The sequence below is a fragment of the Gadus morhua genome, chromosome 5 (assembly GCF_902167405.1).
Source record: "Gadus morhua chromosome 5, gadMor3.0, whole genome shotgun sequence".
Lineage (NCBI taxonomy): Eukaryota > Metazoa > Chordata > Actinopteri > Gadiformes > Gadidae > Gadus > Gadus morhua.
Genome location: NC_044052.1, coordinates 13,217,313 through 13,243,407, shown reverse-complemented (window position 1 = coordinate 13,243,407; position 26,095 = coordinate 13,217,313). Strand labels below are relative to the sequence as shown.

The following is a 26,095-nucleotide window of genomic DNA, read 5'->3' as shown; positions in this document are numbered from 1 at the left end:
GACACAGTTTTTACACTGCCAAATATGCCCGTCTTATGCACGCCTTTCCCGGCATGGCGTTGCCGCTCGTTTATACTGCTCGAGGTAAATTGCCGGCTTGAGCTCGCACCCCAATTTACCCTCCCGGATCCTTCACACATTGGCAATATATTTTGTATGCAAATGCAATTAGACGGCTCCGCGGTTCCAGGGGCGGGACTTGAGTAGAGGTGTTGATGCGTTGTCCAGACAGAGACAACGCAGCAATATTAACGTGAGTAGTTCTAACTGGAGAGACAGTGAAATATGGGAGAGAAGGTGATGCAGTCGCATTAAACGAAGACGGGGAAAGATGGTGCGAACTACGAGAAAGACGCAGAGGGAGCTTTCCTTAAGAGGCTTTTGTCGGGATAAAAAACAAGTGGTCAGCAAAATAAAGAATATGTTGTTGTTTTTTTGCACTTGTAAATAGTTAATCGCAGTTTTACACTACACTGAGATGTAAACTACACTCAGATGTATCTACTCATTCTTGCATGCAAGTCTCTTTAATCATAAATAAATAAAAACATTCTTAAGAGGTCTACTCTCCGTGCGCAGCCCTGCCTTCTCAAGTGAACCAAAGAGACGGCTCCGTGTAGACGGGGGATATTACCCCCTTGGGATATTACCCCCTTGGGGTAATATCCCCTCGCGTGCCAAGCCGCTGATACATGACACACACACTGATACCATGGCAACACACGGACCACCACACAGAGGAAAATCTATTGTTTATCATCATAACATGTAATTCCATTCAATTAAATGCATTTGTATTGCCCTTAATCACAGGTACAGTCTCAAAGGGCTTGTATTAATAAAACGTACCATGTGGAATCATTTGCAAGTCCAAAGGGAAGCATTTTGACAATCCTAATTTCTTGCAACATGCCCTGATCAGTTATATGCGGTTGTATTCCCCTTTATCGTGTTGATGAGGTAGCAGTGTTAAGCTAGTTAGCCTGAGTGCCTTTACTGAGGCTGTGGCGTACACTCTGGAGCTCATCACGCCTGCCGGACCCTGGGACCCTGGAGACCAGCAGCCTCCCTCATTTCCTGCCGCACTGTGCTACTGAACTCTCACGCAGGGCCAGGACTCTCGTGGGGATGGCTTCTCTTTCTCTAACTGCTGTGACCCTTTCCAGCGGATCGCGCCCAGGGTCCTAGTGCCCCACGGCTATGTGCTAAGGCCGGGGTAATAAGCGGACACTCCCAGCGGTTGTCAGGTGATGGTCAGCCATGCTCATCACCTGACAACCATTCGGCTTTTGGCTTTCCGCCTTCATTAGTGAGAGCAGCCGTTGACATGCACCGCTGCCATGGTAACGGAGCAAACACAGCTGGACTACAACCGTCTCTCCTTCAGTCTCTAATCCTTAATGTGTATTTAACTTTTTGTATATTTTTACGAGGAGCGGCCTTTGGTTTCTTCCCATTGGCGGTTGCCAACGTTATCGCCGAGTTAGGTCTCAGGGCCCCCCGTACACTACGCGAGCGCTGCCTGCACCGATGGCAAAACGGGTCCCAAACCGAGGTCAAACCGGATCCCGGACTGAGGCTTGAACTGCAGCCGGAACCAGGACTACACCGGGGCCACACCCGGGCCCGAGCCGGATAAAATAAACCATTGCCCTCCGGACTCTATGGTGGGCAGCAGAAACGTGTGTCTTGAGACCCCCAGAACCACACAACAATCACACAACCCCCGCCCCCCACGGCCGGTCTGTTGCATTATGGGTAGGAGACAGGGGGCAGATTTCGATACATTTTGTTTTAGAGCTACAACAGTCTGCTGGTGTAGTTAAAAACACATACCTGAGTCACATACCTGACAGCTAGGTATTTCTGACTGGGCTTGAGTTGGTCCTCTCGCTTGGCCAGACCTAGACAGAGAGACAGGCAGAAAGACAGGCAGAGAGAGACAGAGTGCTAAGTAATAAAACATCAGGGGTTCCTGCGAGTGTCCTACTCTAAAGGTGTCTCTGTTTGCATAGGGCCTGAGTATTAGGACGACAATGATCAGCTCATCTGAACATCAACGACTCCCTCAAACATACACACTCAAACTCGTGTGAGAAAAGCCTCTTAGTTTGGAGAAGACTTGAAAAGCTCTAAAGCTTTAACACGCCGTATTCACACCCTACTCCGGTGACTCAGTGATGGCTACAGCTATGTTCCAGTATATGTGCTACAACTCAGGGCTGGTATATTCACCATTTATTACTACGTAAGCAGTAGACACTCATCAGTGAAACCAATGTCAGAGAGACTCACACCTTTTAGCATAATAATTGCATGCACAATTTAATTTCAAACTCCTTATGCAGCGTATTGTAGAAGTGAATAGTTGGCTTAGGGGTAAATGGTCATTACTGAGCGTCAGGTCTCTGTATGAATGGGCGCTTGGCTCCAGGAGCACATTGCTCGCTGCTTATTCTTTCTGAGCAGAGAATGTGATTTAGAGCAAGTGGCTAAATCTCCTTCTGGCCCAGGAGCCGGCCTCATTGGTCACTATCAAGTGTGTGTGTGTGTGTGTGTGTGTGTGTGTGTGTGTGTGTGTGTGTGTGTGTGTGTGTGTGTGTGTGTGTGTGTGTGTGTGTGTGTGTACGTGTGTGTGTATACGTGTGTGTGTGTGTGTGTGTATTTGTGCGTGTTCCTGTTTATGTCTCACTAATCCTTCTGTTATGTGATAGTGCATACATTAAGTACATACACATCAGACGGTGTATTGTTGGGCATCAATCAATGGGTGATTGTGATTCGGAGAATGAGGGCGTGTCCCAGCAGCCTCCCCCCTCCCCTCTCGGGGAGCGCTGCCCCTTTAAGAGGAGTGGCAGGATAAAATAAAGTAATGGGAACGATGGGACACGACTGTATCACGTGTCCATGTCATTCGATTGGGCAGATCCTCGTCACAACACTAGTAGCCCTTCTCAAAGTAGTCACCAAAGTGGACGTTGTTGGTGTCTTTGCAGAGACATGGTCAACAAGAGTTTAAACAAGCAGACCTATAGGGGCAACATAGGGCTGGCAACTGCCCTACCCTAATTACACTAGGGGTAGATACACTACGGTACATTAGGGGTAGTTACACTAGGGTAGATACACTACAGTACACAAGGGGTAGTTACACTAGGGTAGATACACTACGGTACATTAGGGGTAGTTACACTAGGGTAGATACACTACGGTACATTGGGGGTAGTTACACTAGGGTAGATACACTACGGTACATTAGGGGTAGTTACACTAGGGTAGATACACTACGGTACATTAGGGGTAGTTACACTAGGGTAGATACACTACGGTAGTTAGACTGACTAGGGGTAGTTACAGTAGGGGTACATACACTACGGTGCATTAGGGGTAGTTACACTAGGGGTAGTTACACTAGGGGTAGATACACTAGGGGTAGATACACTACAGTACATTAGGAATAGTTACTCTAGGGGTAGATACACTACGGTACATTAGGGGTAGTTACACTGCAGTACACTAGGGGTAGTTACTCTAGGGGTAGATACACTACAGTACACTAGGGGTAGTTACACTAGTGGTAGATACACTACAGTAAATTAGGAGTAGTTACTCTAGGGGTAGATACACTACGGTACATTAGGGGTAGTTAAACTAGGGGTAGTTAGAGTAGGGGGCAGGGATGTTTTAGGCCAGGTCTTCGTCTCAACCTTTCTGTCGTCTTCTTAACTGAAACAACTTGCGTACTAACCACAGCAGCAGGTTAGTAGGTCAAACGTAAAACCACATGAGTGCCAGTCACTTGGGGGACTTAAGACGCGTGCGGGAGGCTCACCATCGTGGATTTCAAACGCAAGGCTGGTGATCTTCTGAGTGATGACCATCATGGGCCTAGGACAGAAACACAGAGCATGTCAATTAATTATTATAACTGATGAACACCCCAACCATCAAATGAACATCATAAACGGTTCTCTGAAGTCTGATCCAGCTCCTGATATATACTAGTATCCTAAACCCAGATCCTCACTCAAGTGATGACTAGGAGGAAACAGAATGGCCGGACCTTTACAGTACGATAGTTGTGTTTTCTATGATCCAATCTATTCTGCGGTGGAAGGACCTGGGGTCTCGCTCCACATAGTTCTAATTTGGCTCAGAAGGAGTTTGGTGCTGCATCTGGTTGCTGGGCAACGGCTGGCCATGCACCCCTAACCCCCGGGATGGGGGCTCCATCTTACTCAGTCTGCCAGGAGAAAACTGGTCAGTATGAATGTGCCTTTAGACTGTGTGATGTGTTTACTCAGCTTAAATAGTATCCCAGTACTCCGTAGAGCTACAAGAACACAAGACCGGCAGGACCTGCTCACCCCGTGAAGTCTGCAGAGTACATGCCGTAGTCGAAGACGTAGACCCGCGTTATCTGACAGAAGCTGAGGTAGCCCAGTGCCGTCACGAAGCAGTACCTGGGGAGAGGGAAGAGAACGGAGCGGGGGGATGAGTACGGCCCCCTCAAGAGGCCATCCGTTATCTGCGGCATAAAGCCTGGACACGTGAGTATGTTGGTTAGGGTGTGATCGTCTGAACGTAGGGGCTGTTGTGAGCGGGCAACGGAGCGACACGATGCGACAGTGAGCAAAGTCCTGAACCCGGAGCCGAGTTCGTCTGAGAGAATGTCTGCCATGTCGTTGTTGTGCGTCTCCTCATTCCTCCCCCCCGGCCCCCTCATCTCTCAGAGAACAGGCCGGGGCCTCTTCTGCTGTCGAACAAAAGGGCCCCTGGTGTCGGCAGCTGGCCGGTGCTGGCGGCCCCTGAGGAGCGAGAGGCGGGAAGGGGGCCGGTCGTCTGCCAGACCAGAAGGAGGGCCAAAGGACGCCAGAGTGTCTCTGTCAGGAGACGAGAGGGAGAGGATGGGGGAGTAGAGAGGGAGACTGAGGGGGAGAGGATTGGGAGAGGATGGGGAGACGGCGGGGAGACGGTGGGGAGACGATGGGGAGACAGAGGGGAGATCGGACCGTTGGGTCCTGATGCTAGCACTCACTGCTAGCATCCCTCCGAGGGGAAGGCAGCCACCGGAGGGGCTTGTGGGGGCCGAAGCACAGCAGATAGCTGGGCTGTCTCCGGGACTGGAGAGAGAATGAATGAATGGATGCATTTTATTCTCAACGCATGGGTTTGACTTTCAATGGTTTTATAGAACCCACAGAATAGTCCAGTCAGACCAGCGTCAATTTGCTGAATTGAGTGTGTGTTTGTGTGTGTGTATATCTGTGTGTACATCTGAATGTCAAGCCCCTGCTACTCTCTCATGACAACAAAAAATAAGAATTTCTGTAATAGCCTAAAATGTTGTGTGCTCCTTAACGAAAAAACCAAGAGTTTTCAGACGCCAGAGGCCGCTCTCGCCGAGCTCCGAGCGAGTAGGGAACATCTGGTAACAGCTGCACGCCACTTCGACAGCCGTGGAATTCTGCTCCAGCGCCCTGTTGGCTCAACGCTGTGAGCTGTGAGCTGAATGTGGGCTGTAAGGGGAGTGGGCTGCTCAGTCTCCTCATGCCCAACGTCCATGAGGCTCCTGCTTGCTTTTATATACTCAGGGGTGTCTGTCTGTCTGTCTGTCTGTCTGTGTTTGTGTGTGATCTTCCTGTAGTATTATTATTGCATTTGAAGCTACCGCCTGCTGAAGTCTGCCTGTACACGTACATACGTATGTATGTACGTACTTGGGTCGTAACTGTCATCTTCAATTCAAGCAGGCATGTGGCCTCACATGGAGCCTGCCGCTAAATTAGGTCAGAGGTCAGGCTGTGGGAGAGTTTTTTGCAGACAGGAGGCAAGATAGAGGTAAATATTGGTTTGTGTAGACAGCAAATATCATACTACTAGTCATACTAACGCCAACCTTTCTAGAATAGCCTGTTCCCTGTCCATGTTTCCTCCCACGGGCACCCCCCCCCCCCACCCATAGGGGCCTTTCCCCCAACCACAAGGGCCCACCCCGCCCACTCTCAGCCACAGGGAGGCACGGCAGAGGAACAAGGACAACGGGATAAAAGTGTGAGAACGAGTGAGAAAGAGGGAGGATTGAAGCTCCCCGTATGAAAGACACGAAACCTGACCCGGGCCGCGGAACAAAGACCTCACGTTTACCTCCAGCCCCACCGGCCCATACCGTTCAGCATAAACAAAACACTCAGCAAATCACTCACCACCCTGGTACTGTGGAAAGGTAAAGGTAAAGCACACACACCTGGACTAGTGTGTGTGTGTGCGTGCGTCTCTCTCTCGCACGTGTGTGTGTGTGTGTGTGTGTGTGTGTGTGTGTGTGTGTGTGTGTGTGTGTGTGTGTGTGTGTGTGTGTGTGTGTGTGTGTGTGTGTGTGTGTGTGTGTGTGTGTGTACAGGGGTGTGCGCACGTTCTATGGTACTGAATTACAACAAGCAAGTTGCTTCAACGCCATTAGGATTGATATGTACATAGCCTGGGTTCTCCATGATGTAGAGTACAGGTAACAGTAAAGACACACTGAAACATGTTGAGCCCTTATTGAGCAGCACATACAACGACTACAAGGTTTTACCGCCCAAAAACACAGCTCACAAGGTACAGCGCCCACAAGTTACACTCCTTACAAGTTGCATCACTACAAGGTACACCGCCCACAAGTTACACTCCTTACAAGTTGCATCACTACAAGGTACACCACCCACAAGTTACACTCCTTACAAGTTACAAGTTCCAACGCATACAAGTTACACTGCCCAAAGGATAGCTCACAAGGTACACCGCCCACAAGTTACACTGCCTACAAGTTACATTGCCCACAAGGTACACCACCCACAAGGTACACCGCCCACAAGGTACACAGGACCATTTTCAGTGTTAAGCTGTCGAGGTCACTGCGACCCCAGCCCTGACCTCTGACCCTGACTTGGTTGTAAGGCCAAGCTTTCCAGGTCCACATGACCCCTTCCCTGACCTCTGAATGACCCTGACGTTGTTAGGGGGGGTCAAGCCCTCTACATCAGGTAATGGCGGTCCTTTAGGGACGCTCCTCCTAACGACTCTACTCTTTAATCAGCGTGAAGCCTTGGATCCCTGAATAGACTGTGGGGGTTGGCATTGTGCTAATGCTCTACAAGGCCACACAGAGGTCAGAAACATGCTAGCTGGCTGTGTATGACGTGGGTCGCTGAACACTTTGAATGTTTACTTTATTTCTGAGCCCAGTAGAATTGCTTCAGAATAATGAATAATTGATGGCGCTACTTTGGAGCGTTTTGCCCTGAGGGCAGCTTTCCATGTTTACACCTGCTCATCTAACGAATACAGCCTGTGTGGTTGGGTGTGCATGTGGGTGTGTGTTTGTATACGCATGTGCATGCACAGGTCGTTGCTGCTCGTGTGTGCGTGAGGGCGGTCTAGCCGTGGTCACAGATAGATGTCTGGGGGGGGGGGGGGGACTTCGGCAGCGAATCGTTGGCTCCGTGACTCAGCCTGTCCTCAGACCGCCACAACACTCGTTGTGTTGGTTCAAGGACAGGAAGACGGCCCCGCGGCTCTCTTGGTCGCCGCGGAGACGGCCTGGCTGCACCGCATCTCCGGCCGGTGCTGAGCCCTCAGCGGTGGGGGGGGGGGGGGGGGGCTGCATGCCCTGGGTGCTGTTGGCTGCGTGCGCTGGATGTAAAGCAGGAACCCCCGGCTCGGCCCCTCGTTCCACAGCGGTCATGTGACCTATAAATCACCTCTCTCCCTCGCTCTATTTTGGGCCTTTGGAGCGTCCCGAGCTAACGACTCTTAACAATGATTGGTGGAAATAAATAAACATCAGACACATTAAGGACACGATTCTTCTATGCCTCACAGAACGCCTCCCTGGTTCTGCCATTAAAAGTATAGCGTGATCATCTCTTCTAATGCTAAACCTCTGCTACACGACTACTGGGTATTTACCTACTTGTGACGGTTTAGTCTGAGAGCCGCAGGCACTAACTACTTTGCATGGCATTTACATGCCCTCTTACATGTATCCCAGGCCCTCTTACTTGTGCATGTGTTCCAGGCTGGCGAAGACCATGATGCTGTAGGACAGACCGGTCTGCACCAGGAAGTGGAGGGCGTACCTGGGAGGGAAGAAGACGAAGAGATATTTGAATCACAGCCACATGATTGGTTGTCTGGTGGTCAGGGCGTGTACAAGGGTGACCGCCATCCGAAAGGTTCCGGGTTTGACCGCCCACATTTAGACACCCTTGAGCAACACAACTAATCGCCAACATCGCTGTAAGTCACTTTGAATAAAAGCATTTGCTTGGTGTCTAAATAGCAATAAAATAAGTGGTTCAGTCAGTGAGAATTCTGTCGCTTTATTGGCTGAGAGACCCTCAGCTACATGAGGTCATAACTGTGGTATCCTATGAGCAGCCTAGCAAAGGTCCTGCCAGTCAGAGCACAGATCCAGCAGCCCTGTGTGTGCTTCGTCTCTTTAGTCAGTTACACCGCATCTAGGAGGCATGCGGTCACCTGGGCCCGTGCAAGCCTTCCAACTCTGCTCTCTAGGCCTCTCTCTCTCTCTCTCTCCCTCTCGCTCTCTCTGCGTGTTTGTCTCTTTCTCTCCCTCTCTCTCCATGTTTGTCTCTTCCCCCGCTCTCTCGCTCTCTCTACATACTTGGGCCTAGGCTGTGTGGTGTGGTCTTATACCAATATTCAGACAGAGGGGAGGGGAGGGGAGGGGAGGGGAGGGGAAGGGAAGGGAGGGGAGGGGAGGGGAGGGGAGGGGAGGGGAGGGGAGGGGAAGGGAGGGGAGGGGAGGGGAGGGGAGGGGAGCTGAGCTGAGCTGAGCTGAGGGAAGGGAAGGGGCCGCAGTGTGTTAGCTGGATCCAGGTTCAGGGTGCAGACTGTGGGGCAGGGCGGGCTGGGCTGTAGGGATAGAGCGGCGAAGGGCAGAGGGGTTGTCATGATGAAGAGCAGGAATGAGGGGAATGAAGGCCGGCTAGTTCAGACATGAACAGTAGAGCGAATGGAAGAGATTGTAATAAGGTTCATAGAATGAGAGAGACGAGTGGACCAATGAAGAGAGTAGATGTATGACTCATCCCATAGCATAACCTCAAAACTTTTATTTTGAACGTTTGAAAAGGATTTCCTTGAAACAAGCCCAGTTTGTGTCAGGCTGCTGATGGGAGATGAGGAGAACAGTGATGGTTCTCTCTGGGGGGGATTGGTGTGATCTGTGTTCACATGGGATGTCAACATAAACACCTGGCTAAGGGCCCCTTCAGGCCCCTGGAGTCAGAGCGAGAGAGAGAGAGTGTGATCAGCTGGTCTCATCCCAGTCAGCGTAGCAAATAACAGGATGATAGGACAACAGACGAAGTGGGGATAAGTGATCCGGCGACTCAAGTTACAGACAGCGGCAAATCCTCTCTGACCTAATAAAGCATTCCCATCGATCTGTGGGCAGGAGATGATATCACGCACAAACACTTTGAGAGGCCCTTTATCAGTGTACGGTAGCTTGTACCATTACAGGGCAATGCCTCTTCAACTGGATATCAATTACCTTCCCGTTATCACAAGTACTTTGGAAGGGTTATCACAGGATGATGATGAAGTGATTAGGGGTGAGGTGAACACGGGGGGGGAGGAGGTGAGGGGAAGAGGAGGAGCCTGGCAGAGTACACAGCACACCTGTGTCCCAGTACACAGGTGTGCATCAGTGAACCAGAAGAGTGTTTTGAATGAACAGGACATGACCTCCCTCCTAATGGTTCTTCATGCTGAAACCATCACATGACCACCACGGGACAGTGACAACACACATATACACCATCATGTTTGTAGATCTGCTGGAGCGACCACTTCTGCTCCGCTGGGCGGTAGTTTATCGGATGTGGAAGTGCAGGAGCAGTTTGACGTGTCCCAAATAAACAAGTCAAATACATCATGGGCTGATATGCAAAACATCAGCCCATTCAAATTCAAATTCTGGGTTCTCCTGACTACAGGTGACTGTCTGTGTGTCTGTCTGTTTGTCTGTGTGTCTGTGTGTCTGCGTGCGTGCGTGCGTGCGTTTCTCCTGACTAACTGTGTGTGAGACAGGACGAGGGCACAGCGCCAATCCACATTCATGGATCCAACGGGGGTAAACGTGTAAAAGGTCAACCATTAGTTCACTATAACCAGGGCTACGTCGCGCAGCTGGGGTGGACTCACCAGCCGAAGCAGAAGAGGGCCAGGTAGAAGCCCAGCAAGGTGGCCACCACATGGCGGATGAAGGGGCTGGTCTTGCTGGGGTGGAGGTAGAGACGGAACCACACGGCCGTCAGCAGGGCGAACAGCTGGCTCACCACGAAGTTCACCTGCAGCACAGAAGGGGGAGGAGTGTTACTGGAGGACGGGATGGGCCTATCAGAGGGTGAACCTCTGGCTCAGCAACAAGTCCACCTGCAGTAGGTACAGAGGGAGGGGAGGAGGATTACTGGCAGACGTATCGGCCTATCAGGAGCTGATAGGCGAGTAGGCGACACAATGCAGGATGTGGGGCGGGTCAAAATAGAGCTGATTCATATCAGGAGAAAGTAGGTCAAGGGTGAGCGATAGAGAGAAGGTGAATGAGAGGGAGAGCCCACCTATTGGCAACTGCAAGGCCAATCTGAGGGAGTGTCCCTGAATAAAAAGACTCTCCCTTAATTATTATTATTTTGCGATAAACTATCGCAGGGAATGAGATTAGCTCTGACTAATGGATAAGTGTGGGGCTGCTATCTTGATAATGACAGCCTTACAACATCAGTAAAAAACAACCCCACGCAGTGAGACGGAAGGAATTCACTCCGCCTCTTTCTAGGGCGGGGACACGTGGGAGTGAACAGGACTCACGCGTCATCACCCAGCCGTGCCGCGGGGGTGACGGTGCCCCGGCGAAGGAAGTGGTTATGTGTGGCCAGTATCTTTGGAAACACATTATCCACATTATGCTCATCGCAACCGTAGTGAGCCAAAAGGGTTTCCACGCTGCTTCCCCTCATGAACCAGTGGTGGGGCAGCACCACACTGGGTAACTGGCTCCACTGCATCAGCCAGTGACATAGATTCTCTTTTTTCAGCTTTCATTACAAGTCGGGCACCCCAAATGCTATTGGTTTTATTTAAAAATATGCATATGATAAGGCGCTGCACCCCCTCAGTGTAGTGAAAACAGTGTTTGTGCGAACGTTAACGACCCGAAGAACTCTGGCTGGTGCACACGGTGCACTTCTTGCTATCGCTTGTTATGCGGTGTCGTTATATCGCCGTATGAGGACATGTGACGCACCAGAACCCAACTGGAACCAGTAACCTCTATGCACACACACATCAGCACTGTGCACGTCAGCACCGTGCACATCAGGGCCGTGCACATCAGGGCCGTGCACATCAGCAGCGGGCACATTAGCACCGTGCACATTAGCACCGTGCACATCAGCACGTGCACATCAGCACGTGCACATCAGCACTTGCACATCAGCACGGTGCACATCAGCACGTGCACATCAGCACGGTGCACACGTACATCAGCACCCTGCACGTCAGCGCTGTGCACACCAGCTCCATGCACCGTGTACCGTGCACTGTGCAACATGCACCACACACACACATACACACACACACATCGGCACAGTGCACACACACATCAGCATCGTGCACACACACATCAGCACCGTGCACACACACATCAGCACCATGCACACACACACACACATTGGCACAGTGCACACACACATCAGCACCGTGCACACACACATCAGCATCGTGCACACACACATCAGCACCGTGCACACACACACATCAGCACCGTGCACACACACACATCAGCACCGTGCACACACACATCAGCATCGTGCACAGTCTGCTTTGTAAACATTGTGGGGGAAACATGAAACAGGAAGTATTTTCCACAAGGGTGACGGCGGGTCACATGGAGAGGACGGAGCCGGAGTCACGTGCAGGAGATACTTTCTGCTCATGGGCCAGCAGCACATTCATGACTCGGCTTCACACTGATTCTACTGTTGCTACGGTTTCTTTCCATTGCTATCATCGTTCTCAATGTTAGGTGATTCATATTGTTGTAGTGCGTCTCCTGAAATATAGTATTCAAATTCATGTTTTAATAAGTGCATTATCCCGTGAAAATAGGAATTGTTGTGTTTTTGTGGTCACATTTTTAACATCATAATGTCTATCCTACTTGACAGCTAAATAACTAAGAAAACGATCAATTTGGAGAAGCTACTGCCACCTTACAGGTCACCGTAGCTTCTCCTTCGTCACATGAAAGGAAGCGAGGGGGGGGGTATGCAGTTGGTCACCACTAGAGGCCAGTTAATCCTACATTCTGCACCTTTAAATTAAAAGGAGCGCCAACTTCACGTCATAATCCAACCTACACGTTAAAGTGGCATTGCTGGGCATTCAAATGCTTCCCATGATTATTTGATGGCATGCTTAGCAAGGCATGGGGGCAGAAGCCACAAGCAGTAGTTTGCTAACTCAGGACGAGCTTGGGAACTGATCCACACCCAGCTGAATGCAGATCGCTAAACACTACGTTATCGATTAGCATGTTCTGACATGAGTCGTCTCTACAGTTAAAGGGGATACAGCATTCCTTTCAGATCGCATTTCTGCTGTAACTATCCTCATACCAAATCGTCCTGGCTCGCTGTTCACTTAGCATCCTTCTGGCGGGTGTGAGGTTCCTCAAAGGGGAATCTGGGCATCATTCGACAGTAATGGCTGAGAGGCAGGCATGCCTGGGCAGCACCCTGCCAGTGAGGGTATAAAAGAAAACTGCCGGGTCTTTCATACTCAAAGTAAAAAAATGTTAAGTACATAGATATTATTTGTCTATCTAAACTATTTCATTTTCATACATAATAACCCTTTCATTAAACATCCTTTCATGTGTGTAGCCCCGAGCTGTTGAAAATGCTAACTAGCATTTTTTTTATCCGATTGAATCACTGGTAAGCTTAGCGCCTGCCCTGCGGTGAGGTGGCTTGTGTCCTATTATGTGGGTGGCAGGGCTTCCTGAAGGAAGGACTTTCAGAAGCCCTGCTTCAAGGGCATGTCCACTAGACGCTGCATTGTTTGAGGGACAAGAGGTCAAGTAGAATATATCTGGAGAGAGAGATTGTGTGTGCGTATGTGTGCTGCCACAGCCGCTCACTTTAGGTACAGATGAGAGGAAAGATAAGCGACGAACACCACAGGAAAACCACACGGAGGAAACTCTCACACCGCCATAACCATTATGAATGCACAATTGCACATTATTTTGTATATAGAGAGAAGCTCTCGCCATTATGAAAACACACACACACACACACACACACACACACACACACACACACACACACACACACACACACACACACATACACACATATACATACATACATACACTAAAGGCTGCCTTCCCTCGCTGTGTACTGTGTAAGATGAGCTGAAAGAACCATTATGAAGCACATCAATTGCTTCAGAAGGGGTGAGAAACTCCACCTCACCATGCAGCCCGTCTGCACAAGGGGATGGAGAGGAGTCTCTCTACAACGTACTGGCACTCGAGAAAATGGTATGAAAGACACCAAAGAGCCAAAGACCAAAGAGAGATGGTCTCCTTTTATTTCTTATAAACATGATCTGATATAAAGTATGGAGACCAAAACAGAACATGAAAATTGTTTGAAAGCTAGAAATTGGAAAAAATGAATTCATCAGAAAAACTGCGATCGATCTATATATACACAGACACACATCATATAAAACTGTAAGCAGGGGAGGTTAACATACCCTGCAGGGCGGCTAAGCTAGAGGCCTTGTGCCAGCCAGTGATGGCACCGGCTTTAAGAAGCAAGACCAACAAACAGACAGGTAGGACAGACAGACAGGCAGGGAGGGCAGACAGACAGGCCAGTGAGGAGAAGCTTGGAGGAGGTCATTATCCAGTGGTTGCAGTGGAAGTCAGAGATTAGCTTTTCTTCCTTCCTCCTCATTTATGGATCCCTGTAGAGGTGGAGGAAGCAAGGGTGCGTGTGTGTGTGTGTGTGTGTGTGTGTGTGTGTGTGTGTGTGTGTGTGTGTGTGTGTGTGTGTGTGTGTGTGTGTGTGTGTGTGTGTGTGTGTGTGTGTGTGTGTGTGTGTTTGTGTGTGTTAGGGCTGTCAACGAATATTCGAAGTTCGAATATTCGTTCGAAATGTATCCAAAAACGCGAATTCGAACGTGAAAATTAATATTCGAATGTGAAAAAACACTCCCGCGGTACAAGCGCCTCTATCTGCTTTGTGAATGAGCCTCTGTCTGTTCGCGATGTCCCTCATAATATTCGAATGTGAAAAAACACTCCCGCGGTACAAGTGTAACAGACTAGTATTGTGAAGAGCGAATGTATTTTATCCCCTCGGGGTTTCCGTACTTGGATATAGGTATTCCAGCTCGGCTATGCCATTCAATAAGCATCCGAAGTAGAGCTCAGGGAGCTAGTAGTCTGGCTGGTGAAAGCTGCTATAACGCAATGTTCTCGGCAAAGTCCGAGACAGCTTTTTTTTCATGAATCCGAACGGTGCGTAGTGCTGGCCCTTTCGCTGGCATGGTGGAAGACGTAGGCGACATGCATATTTTTCTTTATCGATTTTAATAGGCCTTCTCGATAAATGGTAACTTGGTAAGCAAAGCAAGGAACGTTACCACTAGCATACTTTGTAACATTCAGGAGCGGGCGTCTTCTTCAGATTACTATAGTTTGCGCGCTTGCAGGTGTGGTGGTGAAATGCAAGCGATACAAAGTTGTGGCTTTTCATGATTAGGCCTCCACGTTACTGGGCTGTTTATAGGATATATATATATCCCGCTAATTTGAACCATGGTTTTGTCGCATTATTGACATATTGACGGCAACTGCGTAAAATAGGCAACCAGATATTCGAATAGTTCGAATTCGTGATTTTTTTCCAAACGAACATTCGAATGTCATTTTTGAGCAATTTTGACAGCCCTAGTGTGTGTGTGTGTGTGTGTGTTGATCCTGACAAACCTATCCTCTGTAGACGGTGCAACTCTCACTTTACATATGTGCAAGTGGGACACATACTAAACATAGAGCAGTAAAACACAGACCTTCTGCACCTTTTGATGTAACAATATTGACCATTTCCAGAGTCCATATGCATCGTGTGCATAGGGACTGATATCTGGGCTAACTGGTTCCTGGAGCAGCATCAGAGCGCTCAGACAGCCCACATGTTGATGAAGGTGAAGTGGAGGTGAAAGTGCAGCGATGGATCAGAGATAAGTCTGAGGGGAAGGAATGAAACCCAGTTTCGTTTTCTATCTCCACCACATCCTCATGGCTGTGCCAGCAGCGAGCGTTGTTTCTGTCAGCTGCTCTGTTCCGCATCGCTTCGAGATAAATTTAACTGCAGCGTGCGCGTGGTTATGTGCACACACTAACACACACATACACACACACAAACACACTCTCACACAAACAAACAAACACACACACGCAAATGAAAAAGAAAGACAAAGAGGAGGATCAATAATAAGCGTTTCACAATAATAAAGTAACGCTCAGTCTCTTCTTCTTTCACAAGATCTGAACACAAAAATATTCACCCGTGAATATCTGAAATATTCCGAATGTTTTGCCGCATGACATCGATGATAGTATGGATAACTCTAATAATATTGGGGAAAATGTTGGCTGTGAGCATGGGAACAGCCTGCAAGCACACCGGTACGACTCTCGGTCCTGTCTTGTGCAGATCTAAACACTCCTGACAGGAGTCAGCATGTTGGGAGACGTTTGTCCCCAAGCACGGAGGTTGAGCTCACAGGGTTTAGAGAGGAACCAGAGGGGGGGAGAAGGGAGTGAGAGAGAGAGAGCGGGAGGGATACAAATGGAGGATGAATTCAGGGTTGGCTTAGCTCAGGAGGTGTTATCGAAAGGTTGCTAGTTAAATCCCCAGCTCCTCCTAGCTGATGATGTGTCCCTGAGCAAGACACTTAACCCTAACTGCTCCTGACGAGCTGGCTGTCGCCTTGCATGTTTGACTCTGCCGTCGGTGTGTCAATGTGTGTATTAACTGATGTAAATCACTTTGGATAAAAGCGTCTGCTAAATGTCCTAATTGTAATTGAATATAGAGAATGTAATTCTGCAAGGAAGTTTAATCATTTGCTAGATCAGTTAAATAGAGAGTATGTTGTCGCTCTGTGCTCTTTGGCTTCAGCCTAGGAACACAAAGTACAGCATTGATCTTAATGATCAGGGGGTGCAAATGTGGCTCAGGAGATAGATAGGGTTGGCCCTGGCCGGTAACCAGAAGTTTACTGGTTCGTTCCCCGGCTCCTCCTAGCTGAGGGGCGAGGTGTCACTGAGCCTAACTGCTCCCGACGATATATTAGATTATATACAGTCCATTTATACATTTTATCTGTTAAATAAAGAGTATGGTGTTCCGGCCTGGTCATATAATGTACAGCGATGATCTTAATGATAAGAGACTTAGAGACAGAAAAGCTAAAGGGACAAAATCCGAGGTGTCACTTCTTTACACATTTACAATTTGTTGCTTGTTTTGGGATGACCTTTTGACCCCCCGTTGACACATGAACATCGAAAGAGCCCCATGCCTCCACTGTATAAAATTAGGTTTCACAAAATGACAAAAACACAAGCAGACACACACACACACGTCAAGTGTTCAAATTGAAACGGCCTTGTGGTTCTCCTCCATCCTCTCTCTCTCCGCCGCATCTCAGATCCCCGCCAGGCCCCGAGGCAGACCAGCTATAAATAGCCCCCCAGTCACCGAGGCCCAGAAGGCTGGCGACCCCGCCGGGACAGACCCGGGTTCACCTCCTCCACCCCCCGTCCCCCTGTCCCCCGCTAAAGAGAACCTTCTAACCTACAACACCTCTTCACCTCTGACAGAAGAGCAGACGGGCTCGAGGTTCAACGAGTCCCTCGGTGAGAGAGATCCTCGCCACACCGTCAGGGTGGTCCGGTACAGACCCTCACGCATCTCAGCAGCCGCTGGCCTCAGGCCAGGAGGGCGGCGCTGGTTCAACTATGTGTTGCCATAGCGACGGCTGTTTGGTCCGGTCACAAGTGGCAGAGGGGTGAGATTAAGTGCCTTGTTTACATATTATACTAAGTTGTTTCAAACCAAGTCAAGTCAACCAAACGACACAAACACACACACACACACACACACACACACACACACACACACACACACACACACACACACACACACACACACACACACACACACACACACACACACGTGACCCAACCAACCCCCGAAATCCCTTCCTTAATCATAACTTGCTGGTCCAGTCGTGGTCAGTTCGCCAGTGCTTGGAGAGACAAAAGACAGTGTGTGATAACCCTTATACTACCAAACACACACACACACACACACACACACACACACACACACACACACACACACACTGTGATTACCCGTCTTCCAAAGAAAGTACGGTACGTCAAATTGAATATTGATGGACATTTCCATGGTGCTGCTGCTAGCAGGGATTCTCGCTCTCTCAGAGCTGCTATGCAGACAGCAGAGAGAGACAGAGAGGAGACACAGCCAGAGATTATTCTCCCCACATTCTTGGCAGGCAGAATGTTTGCCTCACCCTGTTCCACAGAGTCGTTGGAGAACCTTGTCTCACCCAGCATGGGCCCTGCATGGGTCCAAACATGCATCACATTACCCTGGAGCACCATTACACTATATCCAGAACACCCCAAAAGGGAAGCGTTTTGTTCAGCTCCAGAAGGTGGGTTTGACATGTAAATGATTAACTAATAAACCGTTTTTCAGTTTTGTTCATTTGTCGAATAGATGCATAATGGAGGACATGAGCTAGCAATCACAGAGTTGGATGGATGCCTTATTGATTTTACCATGACCAGGATGAATCGCCCATTTTCTGAATAGTTCCTCAGAAGAAACCAATTAAGTTTGATCTGAGCCAACCAAAGGCAATTCAGAAATTAAATTCTAACAGCAGATCAGCTTTGCCAAAAGAAAACTTGCCAGAAAAAAACCTCAACATGAAAAATTAGGCCTTTCCAATTCACATCAGCATATACGTCCCATCTGATATTATTCAGCTCAGTCAACCAATCCGGTGAGGGCCAGCCAGCTTGAGGAAGGCTGTGTCAAACTATGCATGGTTTAAGTAAGCATGGTTTAAGTAAATATGGTTTAAGTATGCATGGTTTAAGTGTGCAAGGTTTAAGTAGCCCACCGCCCGGTGAGGTGCAGGGCAAAAGGGCTGCTGTACAACTTAAAAGAATGAGGTGCCCGTACACTGCTGTATCTCCCCTATGTTTAAGTACATGGTTTAAGCTTGGTTTAAGTATGCCTGGTTTAAGTATACATGTTTTTAGTATGCATGCTTTAAGTTTACATGGTTCAAGTATACATGGTTCAAGTATGCATGGTTTAAGTATGCATGGTTTAAGTATGCATGGTTTAAGTTGACATGGTTTAAGTATACATGGTTTAAGGATGCATGGCTTAAATACACTTGTTTTAAGTATGCATGGTTTTATTCACAGCCAACACTTCACAGCCGACACTGTCAACTTCTGTCAAATGATTTTGAAAGGATCTCCGCTTATAGCATCAAATGTTTCCTCTAATTTATTATTCAGTCCTTATAGCTAAAAGCAGCAGCCAATGCAAAGCAATCCAAAACAAACACTCCTGTTACTGTCAGAATGACACACACACACACACACACACACACACACACACACACACACCTTTATTGAAGGTCAGAGGCATCATGGAACTGAGTGAGGTAAGGGGGGGGGGGGAGAGCGGGGTTTGAGGACCTTAAAGGAGCATGCAGCGAGCCTTGTGCCCCCCCCCCCCCCTGGTTCTAGCAGGCAGGGAGAAGGCCGGCCGGGGTTACATAACCCCGTCCACTCACTGACATTTGTGGGCTGAGGGGAAACGTTCTGCATTTGTTTTGATTGTCCCCCATGCTAGAGATATGTATCCAACGGCAACGGCCATGCTCCCAGAGGGGGTTGTGCTTTAAGGCCGACCGCTCTGCAGACCTCCTGCTGGGACAGAGCAAGCAGGGGGGGGGGGGGGGGGGGGGGGCGGGGGGCACAGTGCACTTTGTGTTTATCAAGCTTTTAATATGTATTATGAAATCTTTTTTTTGTATTTTGAAAAGAGATGAGAAGGTTTGAAGTGTCTATACATTCACTGGTTCAGTTTCAGGCAAAGCACATAAATGGATTTATTGAACAGGGTGACAACTGTTATTTTGGAAAGGAGGTGAGGTGACGCTCAAATACATAAACAAATATAAAGAACTATTAATATTGCCTAAAAGTGAATCCTCAAATTCAAAACTAAAATCCTAATAAAAGGCTTGCCTCTCAGTCTAAATGTGATTCGGCTCAGTTTCTTCATGAGATACAGAGTTCCTGAAACACTCGTCTTTAAAACGATAAAGAGGATTCCCTCTCAATCTCCAAATCAACCCAATTTGACTGAGAAGCATCTCAGTTGTGCCTCGCTTGGCGTCCGGGCGGAGCTCGCTCCCGGAAGCACACACTAGTTATGAGACGCCTTGGTTAGTGATAAGAAAGCCCTTCATGATTCAGCACTGACATTAAAGCAATGAATTCTTAGGGCAATATATTTGCAGAATGACCTTATGAGGGGCAGGTTATGCTTAATGGTAATCCAAAATACTCTGAGTGATGTTTTGACGCTACTAAGCTGTAGTGGGGGTAATATGTTTTTCTGAGTGGTGTTTTCCTTTTGATACAGATTTGCTTTTAATATGATATATTCATGTGTCAATCTATGTTCTACTCCTAAAACCGTATTAAGCTGTAAAATACATCAGCTTAATACTCATTCATTCGTATTCTCACACTAAAAGGGGTTCACAGAGCGATCAAGACCTGGGCGTCGTCATGTGAGGCACCATAACTGTGCAAACACCCACTTTATAAACATCCCGTGTGTCCTACATGCATATTGAATGCATCCCCATGATCACTGAGTTGAATTACAGATGGAGTTCCCCCTAGGTAGCAGGTCCTCGCCCGGTCGTAGCCTCAAACCTGTTTCAAACCTGTTTCAAAGCTGTTCAACACCTGCTTGAACTTCATGGAAAGTATAATGTATGATCTTCAACAATGGATTGTTTTGTGAATTGATAATGCTAAAAAACTGAAAGCGTTAATTTTTACAAGCTATACACCAAATGCTCCCATAGAAAGATGGCAGGATTAGGGAGCATTTTTAAGTGCTTATTATAAAGAGTTTCAGGGAATCTCACAAATCCGATTAAGATCTAAAGTCTGATGTCTGAAATTTGAGATAAATTTTAATGTGAATATCCACCATCTTCTTTCTAACAGTGTAACATTATGTATCCAGGGGAAATAAAGTGAACAAGTTCCTTATTACAGTAGAAGCCTTGTTTAGGTCAACACTCTAGCCACGTTCACATTGACCGGTGAATAGAGATCAAATAACCATTGGCTTCGAGCAAACAAAGACCGGGACAACCTTTGAGCTACATCATTATTTACTCTTGCTCAATTCATTTTACGCTGGTGCACACACACACACACACACACACACGCACACGCACACGCACACGCACACGCACACGCACAGACATAGACACAGACATAGACACAGATAGCATTGAGCGGTCCGTGAGTCACCCAGCGACTTCCCGGGAGAAATCACACACGCCTCGTGTTGCCTTCGCGCTGAGGTGCGGGCGACAGCCTGCGACACTTCATTAGAGGAGAGGCAGCAGGAAGAGGAATCAATTGCATGGAAGAAGACTCCCCAGAGAGCAGCCAATTAAACCGGGCACGGAGGGAAGGAGGGCTCCACGCAGAGCCGAGAGGCCCAAAACCAGAAGCCCCAGGGCCCCAGAATCAGAGACCCCGGGGCCCAAGCTCCAGGGACTCGAACAGGGAACCAACAAAGACGCCTGACGCAAATCAAAAGCCGCCAACATGGACATGACAGCAGCAGCGTCCCCATCAACCAAATGTGGAATCACCATCACAAGTTGTGGAAGTCATTCCAACCACAGCACAGCAACACATGGCCCAATCGTTCCTCTCACGGGGGCAGTGGAACGATTTCAGGGTTTTCAACTCCGTAATCCTGAGATTGAGCATCAAGTTTCCGATTTCACAGCAAGTCGCTTTTGATGAAAGCTTTCATTAACATAACATTAAGTAACAGTAATAGCGCTCATAGGGCGTTGAAGACATGGGGAAAGAGGCCTTCGAAGACATCCTCATGTCCCCTAACCGTGGCCCAGTGGCCCACAATGGGAACCACCTTATCACGAAATGAAACGTGTGCATAGAAAACGCTGGGCCGGAGCTTTCACACTTCTGGTCCGTGTTAGCGAGCGCTCTGGGTGGATGTGCTGGGGGACATTTCACTGGAAGCAGAAGAGAGTGGGCGCCCTCGCCCCCTCCTGACAGCGTACTGAGGGTTCAGCATCACTGCAGGACAATAGGGCTGGGAGGGGGGTGGGGATAAAACAAGAGCTTGGTTGTTGTCACCATGAAAGACGTGGAGGAAAATTGGGATCCAATATGTCACACACACAGTGGAGTGATTGTTGGAGTGAGCCGGACCCTGCATATTTTGTGACCACAGGATGCGACGCAGCAATCTAAAGTGCGTGTGCATGTGTGTGCGTGCGCGTGCATGTGCCTAATGTCCCCAGAACACCATTCTTTGAAGCTCTGAACAAAAGCTCAGCTTACACAAGCCGGGATTACAGCCACTACTTCTTGAGGACATTGTCATACACGTTAGAAAGTGGGTAAGAAAGGGCATCTGGTCGAAATAAAAATCCTCATTGGTTTTGGTTCGAGCCAACACGAAGACTATTTGGTTTCAACAAACGACTCTTTCCTTTTCAATTAGCGGGGCCCTCCCCATCGTCACACTTGGATATCGTGCAATAACACAACGGTTGTTTTCACAGCCAGCGGGAAAACATTGGTTGAACAAAACACTCAGCTTTGCCTTTTCTTGAAGCACTCTAATGGCAGGGCACATCACCGCGGCCTCTGCTTGCTAAAAACAAATCAGAAGGGCAGGTGGACATCGTTACAAAAAAACACTGGATGATCCTGCCACTTACTTCATGCAAACACCATCAGTGTTTACCTCAAGGGTTCTGAGTGCCAGTCTCCCCAGCAGAGACCAGTGTGCCCGCAGAGAGCAAACCCTGAAGCAGCGCTTTCTGAAAACAGTGGCTCTGCTGAGGAGACGAGAGGAGACGAGAGGAGACGAGAGGAGATGAGAGGAGATGAGAGGAGACGAGAGGAGATGAGAGGAGATGAGAGGAGACGAGAGGAGACTGGACGTCTATTGTACAGCAGGACAGGAGGAGGCACAATGACAGGAATGTGCCCGAAGAATGAATGGCGTCCCAGCTTCCCTTGGGGATAGAGAGACACAGAGAGACAGAGAGAGATATAGAGACACAGAGACATAGAGAGAGACTGAGAGAAGGACAGAGCGACACACAGAGAGCCATAAAGAGAGACACAGAGACATCGAGAGCGATAGAAAGACACATAGAGAAACACAAAGAGAAACAGAGACAGAGAGACATAAGGAGAAAGAGAGAGCTAGAGAGACAAACAGAGACAGAGACCGGGAGACATACAGAGAGACATAAATAAAGAAAGAGACATGTAGAGAGCTATAGAGACATAGAGAGAGGCATAAAAAGAGCTAGAGAGACAAACAGAGAGACATACAAAGAGAGAGAGAGACAGGGGGACATACAAAGAGACATAAAGAGTCATACAGAGCGCTGGAGAGACAAAGATAGAGACAGAGAGACAGGTAGACATACAGAGAGGCATAAATAAAGAAAGAGACATAGAGAGAGCTATAGAGCCATAGAGAGAGACATATAGAGAGGCGGAAAGGGAAGACAGTTTGAGCTCAGATTTCGACCCCCACCCCCTCCAACACAGCAGGCCAGCGTGATGAACACCTGCATATGTGTGACAACACCCACGTTGTCAACATTACACAGAGGAGATCAAGTATGAAGGTTGAAGAATGAGGCCTAACACGATGGAGTTCATTATAACAATGTTATAAATAAATTGGATATCTCAATCAAATTCAATGCTCAATCCATTTGCATTGAAGAATACATTTGTCACAAAGGTTATCAAGAGGGTGGAAGGGTTAGAGGGTGAGAGTGTGAGAAGGTGAGAGGGGTAGAGGGTGAGGAGGGATGAATGAGGAAGCCAAACGCTGGAGGCTGTAGGAGACATCCGGCCCAGAGAGGAGAACATACTAGTCAAACAACATGGTTTTGAGAATCTTGCTGTGCTGAAGCAATTTGGTACATGCAACAATAAACACACTTTGACTTTGACTTTGACTTTGGTGTCATGCAATCAATCAAGTGTCCCAGTCAGGAACACTTGAGGCTGGGCAGGAGAACGGTGTTAACGGTCCCATACACGTTTAGGAGTTAAAGACTTCACTGGAACCAACGTTCATTCATCACCACATCTGAAGAACATACACATCACACAAGGAAGCTCACACAAGACTTTGTGCGCACACACACACACATACACACACACAGTCCCTCACTGCAGGGGAGGGGGGGAGGGGGAGTACAGCTGACAGGTGACAAGGGGACAGGTGAACCACAGACCACGTGATTAAGGGCGAGGCAAAAAGACCAGATCTCATTCATGGTCTCAGTTGTTATCTCAACAGAGAGTTTGAAATAACAACTGCCAGCCACTGCATGTAAAAAGTGTGTGTGTGTGTGTGTGTGTGTGTGTGTGTGTGTGTGTGTGTGTGTGTGTGTGTGTGTGTGTGTGTGTGTGTGTGTGTGTGTGTGTGTGTGTGTGTGTGTGTGTGTGTGTGTGTGTGTGTGTGTGTGCGTGTGTGTGTGTGCTTCATTCCAGGGGGAAAGGTGTAAGGGTGAGTCAGAACTCACCCTTCAGTTTCCCTGAAACGGGTGAAACTCAGCAGCCAGTTGGGTTGATGACATCACCATATAACATAGTGCTTACATACATTGCTTTCAGTGTTCCTCATTCGAGACGGTTTTGGTCTTAAACCCGTAATTAGGGACTGCTGGTGTGTTTCTGCACACCAGCATATTTTTTTAGTTAATATAATTTGTGTTTGAAATTGTAAATAATTATACTTGAAGAAAATATTTTTGTTTTGAGAATTTTAGACCAATAGACCAAGTTTATATTGGTCATTACGACCAATAGAAACTGTGGTCACTATTTGGCAAAAGAGGAACGACTTTCGATGAATGTTATGGTGATGATGGTTAGTCAGGAAAAAAACTGTTGACTGCCTACTTTTTTGTGCGTGTGTACGTGTCTGTGTGTGAGAGTGAGCGAGAGAAGCATCCGCCTTAAACGCGTGCTATAACCCGTCATACGCTGTACAACAAATCCCGTTTCGGGAAATCAACGTGTATAAAGAAACGTCCGCTGAACCACACCTTGTTGTTACACAATTCAGCACGGCTACGTCACTACTCGGGATGAGAAGTTGCGGTTCCTTCTGTATTCATCCAACACGGGGATGTGCAGACAGACAGCCCTTTCGCCTCCCCCGGTTCATCATTAACTCTCCGTACGTGCGCACACACACACACTCTCACAAACACACATACACACTGGTATAGCCTATACGTTGCTTTGATCAAATCTTCGATAAATGGATAACATCGTCCGCAAAAAAGATCAAAATGAGTCATCATCCGTGATTAGGCCTACAGTTTGTTATTCGTTCAGAGGCGGTAAACTTCCAGCAGAACCCTGCTCTCTACAAGTTATCTAACGTGGGTAGTGCGGCTGGGAAGCAAACGGGATTCTACGGTCTCGTCCCCGCTTAAGGTGTCTTGTGGACATGAAGGTTATTAAGGGATGGCCATAACACGACCCAGAAGAGGCCGAACCGATGAAGCGATGCGCACTTCAGTTCAGGAGAACCCGAAAAGGAAAGCAAGATGACGGTTGCAGCTCGCTGCTCGCTTCGTCTCACCAGCGGTCATTTCTGTTCTGCGCATCTTCACGTCCACCCGATCGGAAACCATCAAAACACTAAAGATGGACCTCCAAAGGGTCTGACCCCAGACCTCCTCCCGGGCCGAGAGGAGCCACCCTGGTCCTGAGCTGGAGGCTTACCTGGTCCAGCGGGAGGTTGATGATGTCGCTGATGGGCTGCAGCATCGTGGACCCGGTGCAGGATGAGAGGGTCTGCGTCGCCATGGCTGCCCGGTCCCCCTGGATGTCCCTGGACTGGTCTCTCTCCTCCCGGACTGGTCTCGGACGGACTGCTCTCGGACGGACTGGTTTCAGACGGACTGGTTTCCTCCCGGACAGGTCTCAGCAGCTCTCCTCCCGGACTGGTCACAGGCGGATTGGTTTCAACGGCACTCCTCCCGGATTGGTCGCAGGGTCTCTCCTCCCGGAATGGTCTCAGACGGACTTGTCTCAGGCGGACTGGTCTCCCGGACTGGTCTCTGACTGACTGGTTTCAGACGGACTGGTGTTCTGGCTGTGTGAGCTCTGCTTGGTTCGTGCGCCAGAGAACCGTGTGGGCGGGAAAACAACAGGTCCGGCCTTGGTGTTTTCGTCCAATCAGAGAGGAGAAAGTGAAATCCCGCAACCAATTGTGTCCATGGTGGGTTTTGATTTGCGGTTTTCAAAAGCCAATTACAGCTGATGGACGGGAGCTCTTCGTACCATTTAGCGAAGTGTCACCAAAAGAATGCGTTTGAGACACGTAGGGCCTGTTAACCAGGATGCATTATGGGATTTGGTGTTGGTGATGCTCCATGGTGGAGGAGGGTTGAAGTACTTTAAAATCCTAAATCAGCTAAATATACCGGATTTATCCTGTTTATGAGACTTACTTTTGCACAAAACGTAACCGGTTCTTATGATGTTGTTTGGACACGTTATCTATGTTTTCTCTCCAGGAGGTTTTTTGCATGTATTGTC

General features: G+C 48.5%; 1 protein-coding gene across 1 annotated transcript in view; it reads right to left on the bottom strand.

Annotated features, from left to right (window-relative positions):
- mboat2a (membrane bound O-acyltransferase domain containing 2a) overlaps nt 1-25,842 on the bottom strand; it is a 33,873-nt gene extending 8,031 nt beyond the window's left edge. The window contains exons 1-6 of the mRNA XM_030357416.1: nt 25,277-25,842; nt 10,213-10,358; nt 8,043-8,120; nt 4,368-4,463; nt 3,833-3,888; nt 1,850-1,904 (exon numbers count right to left, since the gene is read on the bottom strand). Of these exons, the coding sequence (XP_030213276.1) occupies nt 1,850-1,904; nt 3,833-3,888; nt 4,368-4,463; nt 8,043-8,120; nt 10,213-10,358; nt 25,277-25,360 (515 nt within the window). The 5' untranslated portion in view covers nt 25,361-25,842. The remainder of the gene's footprint in view (nt 1-1,849; nt 1,905-3,832; nt 3,889-4,367; nt 4,464-8,042; nt 8,121-10,212; nt 10,359-25,276) is intronic.
- Between the last annotated feature and the right edge of the window lie 253 nt (nt 25,843-26,095).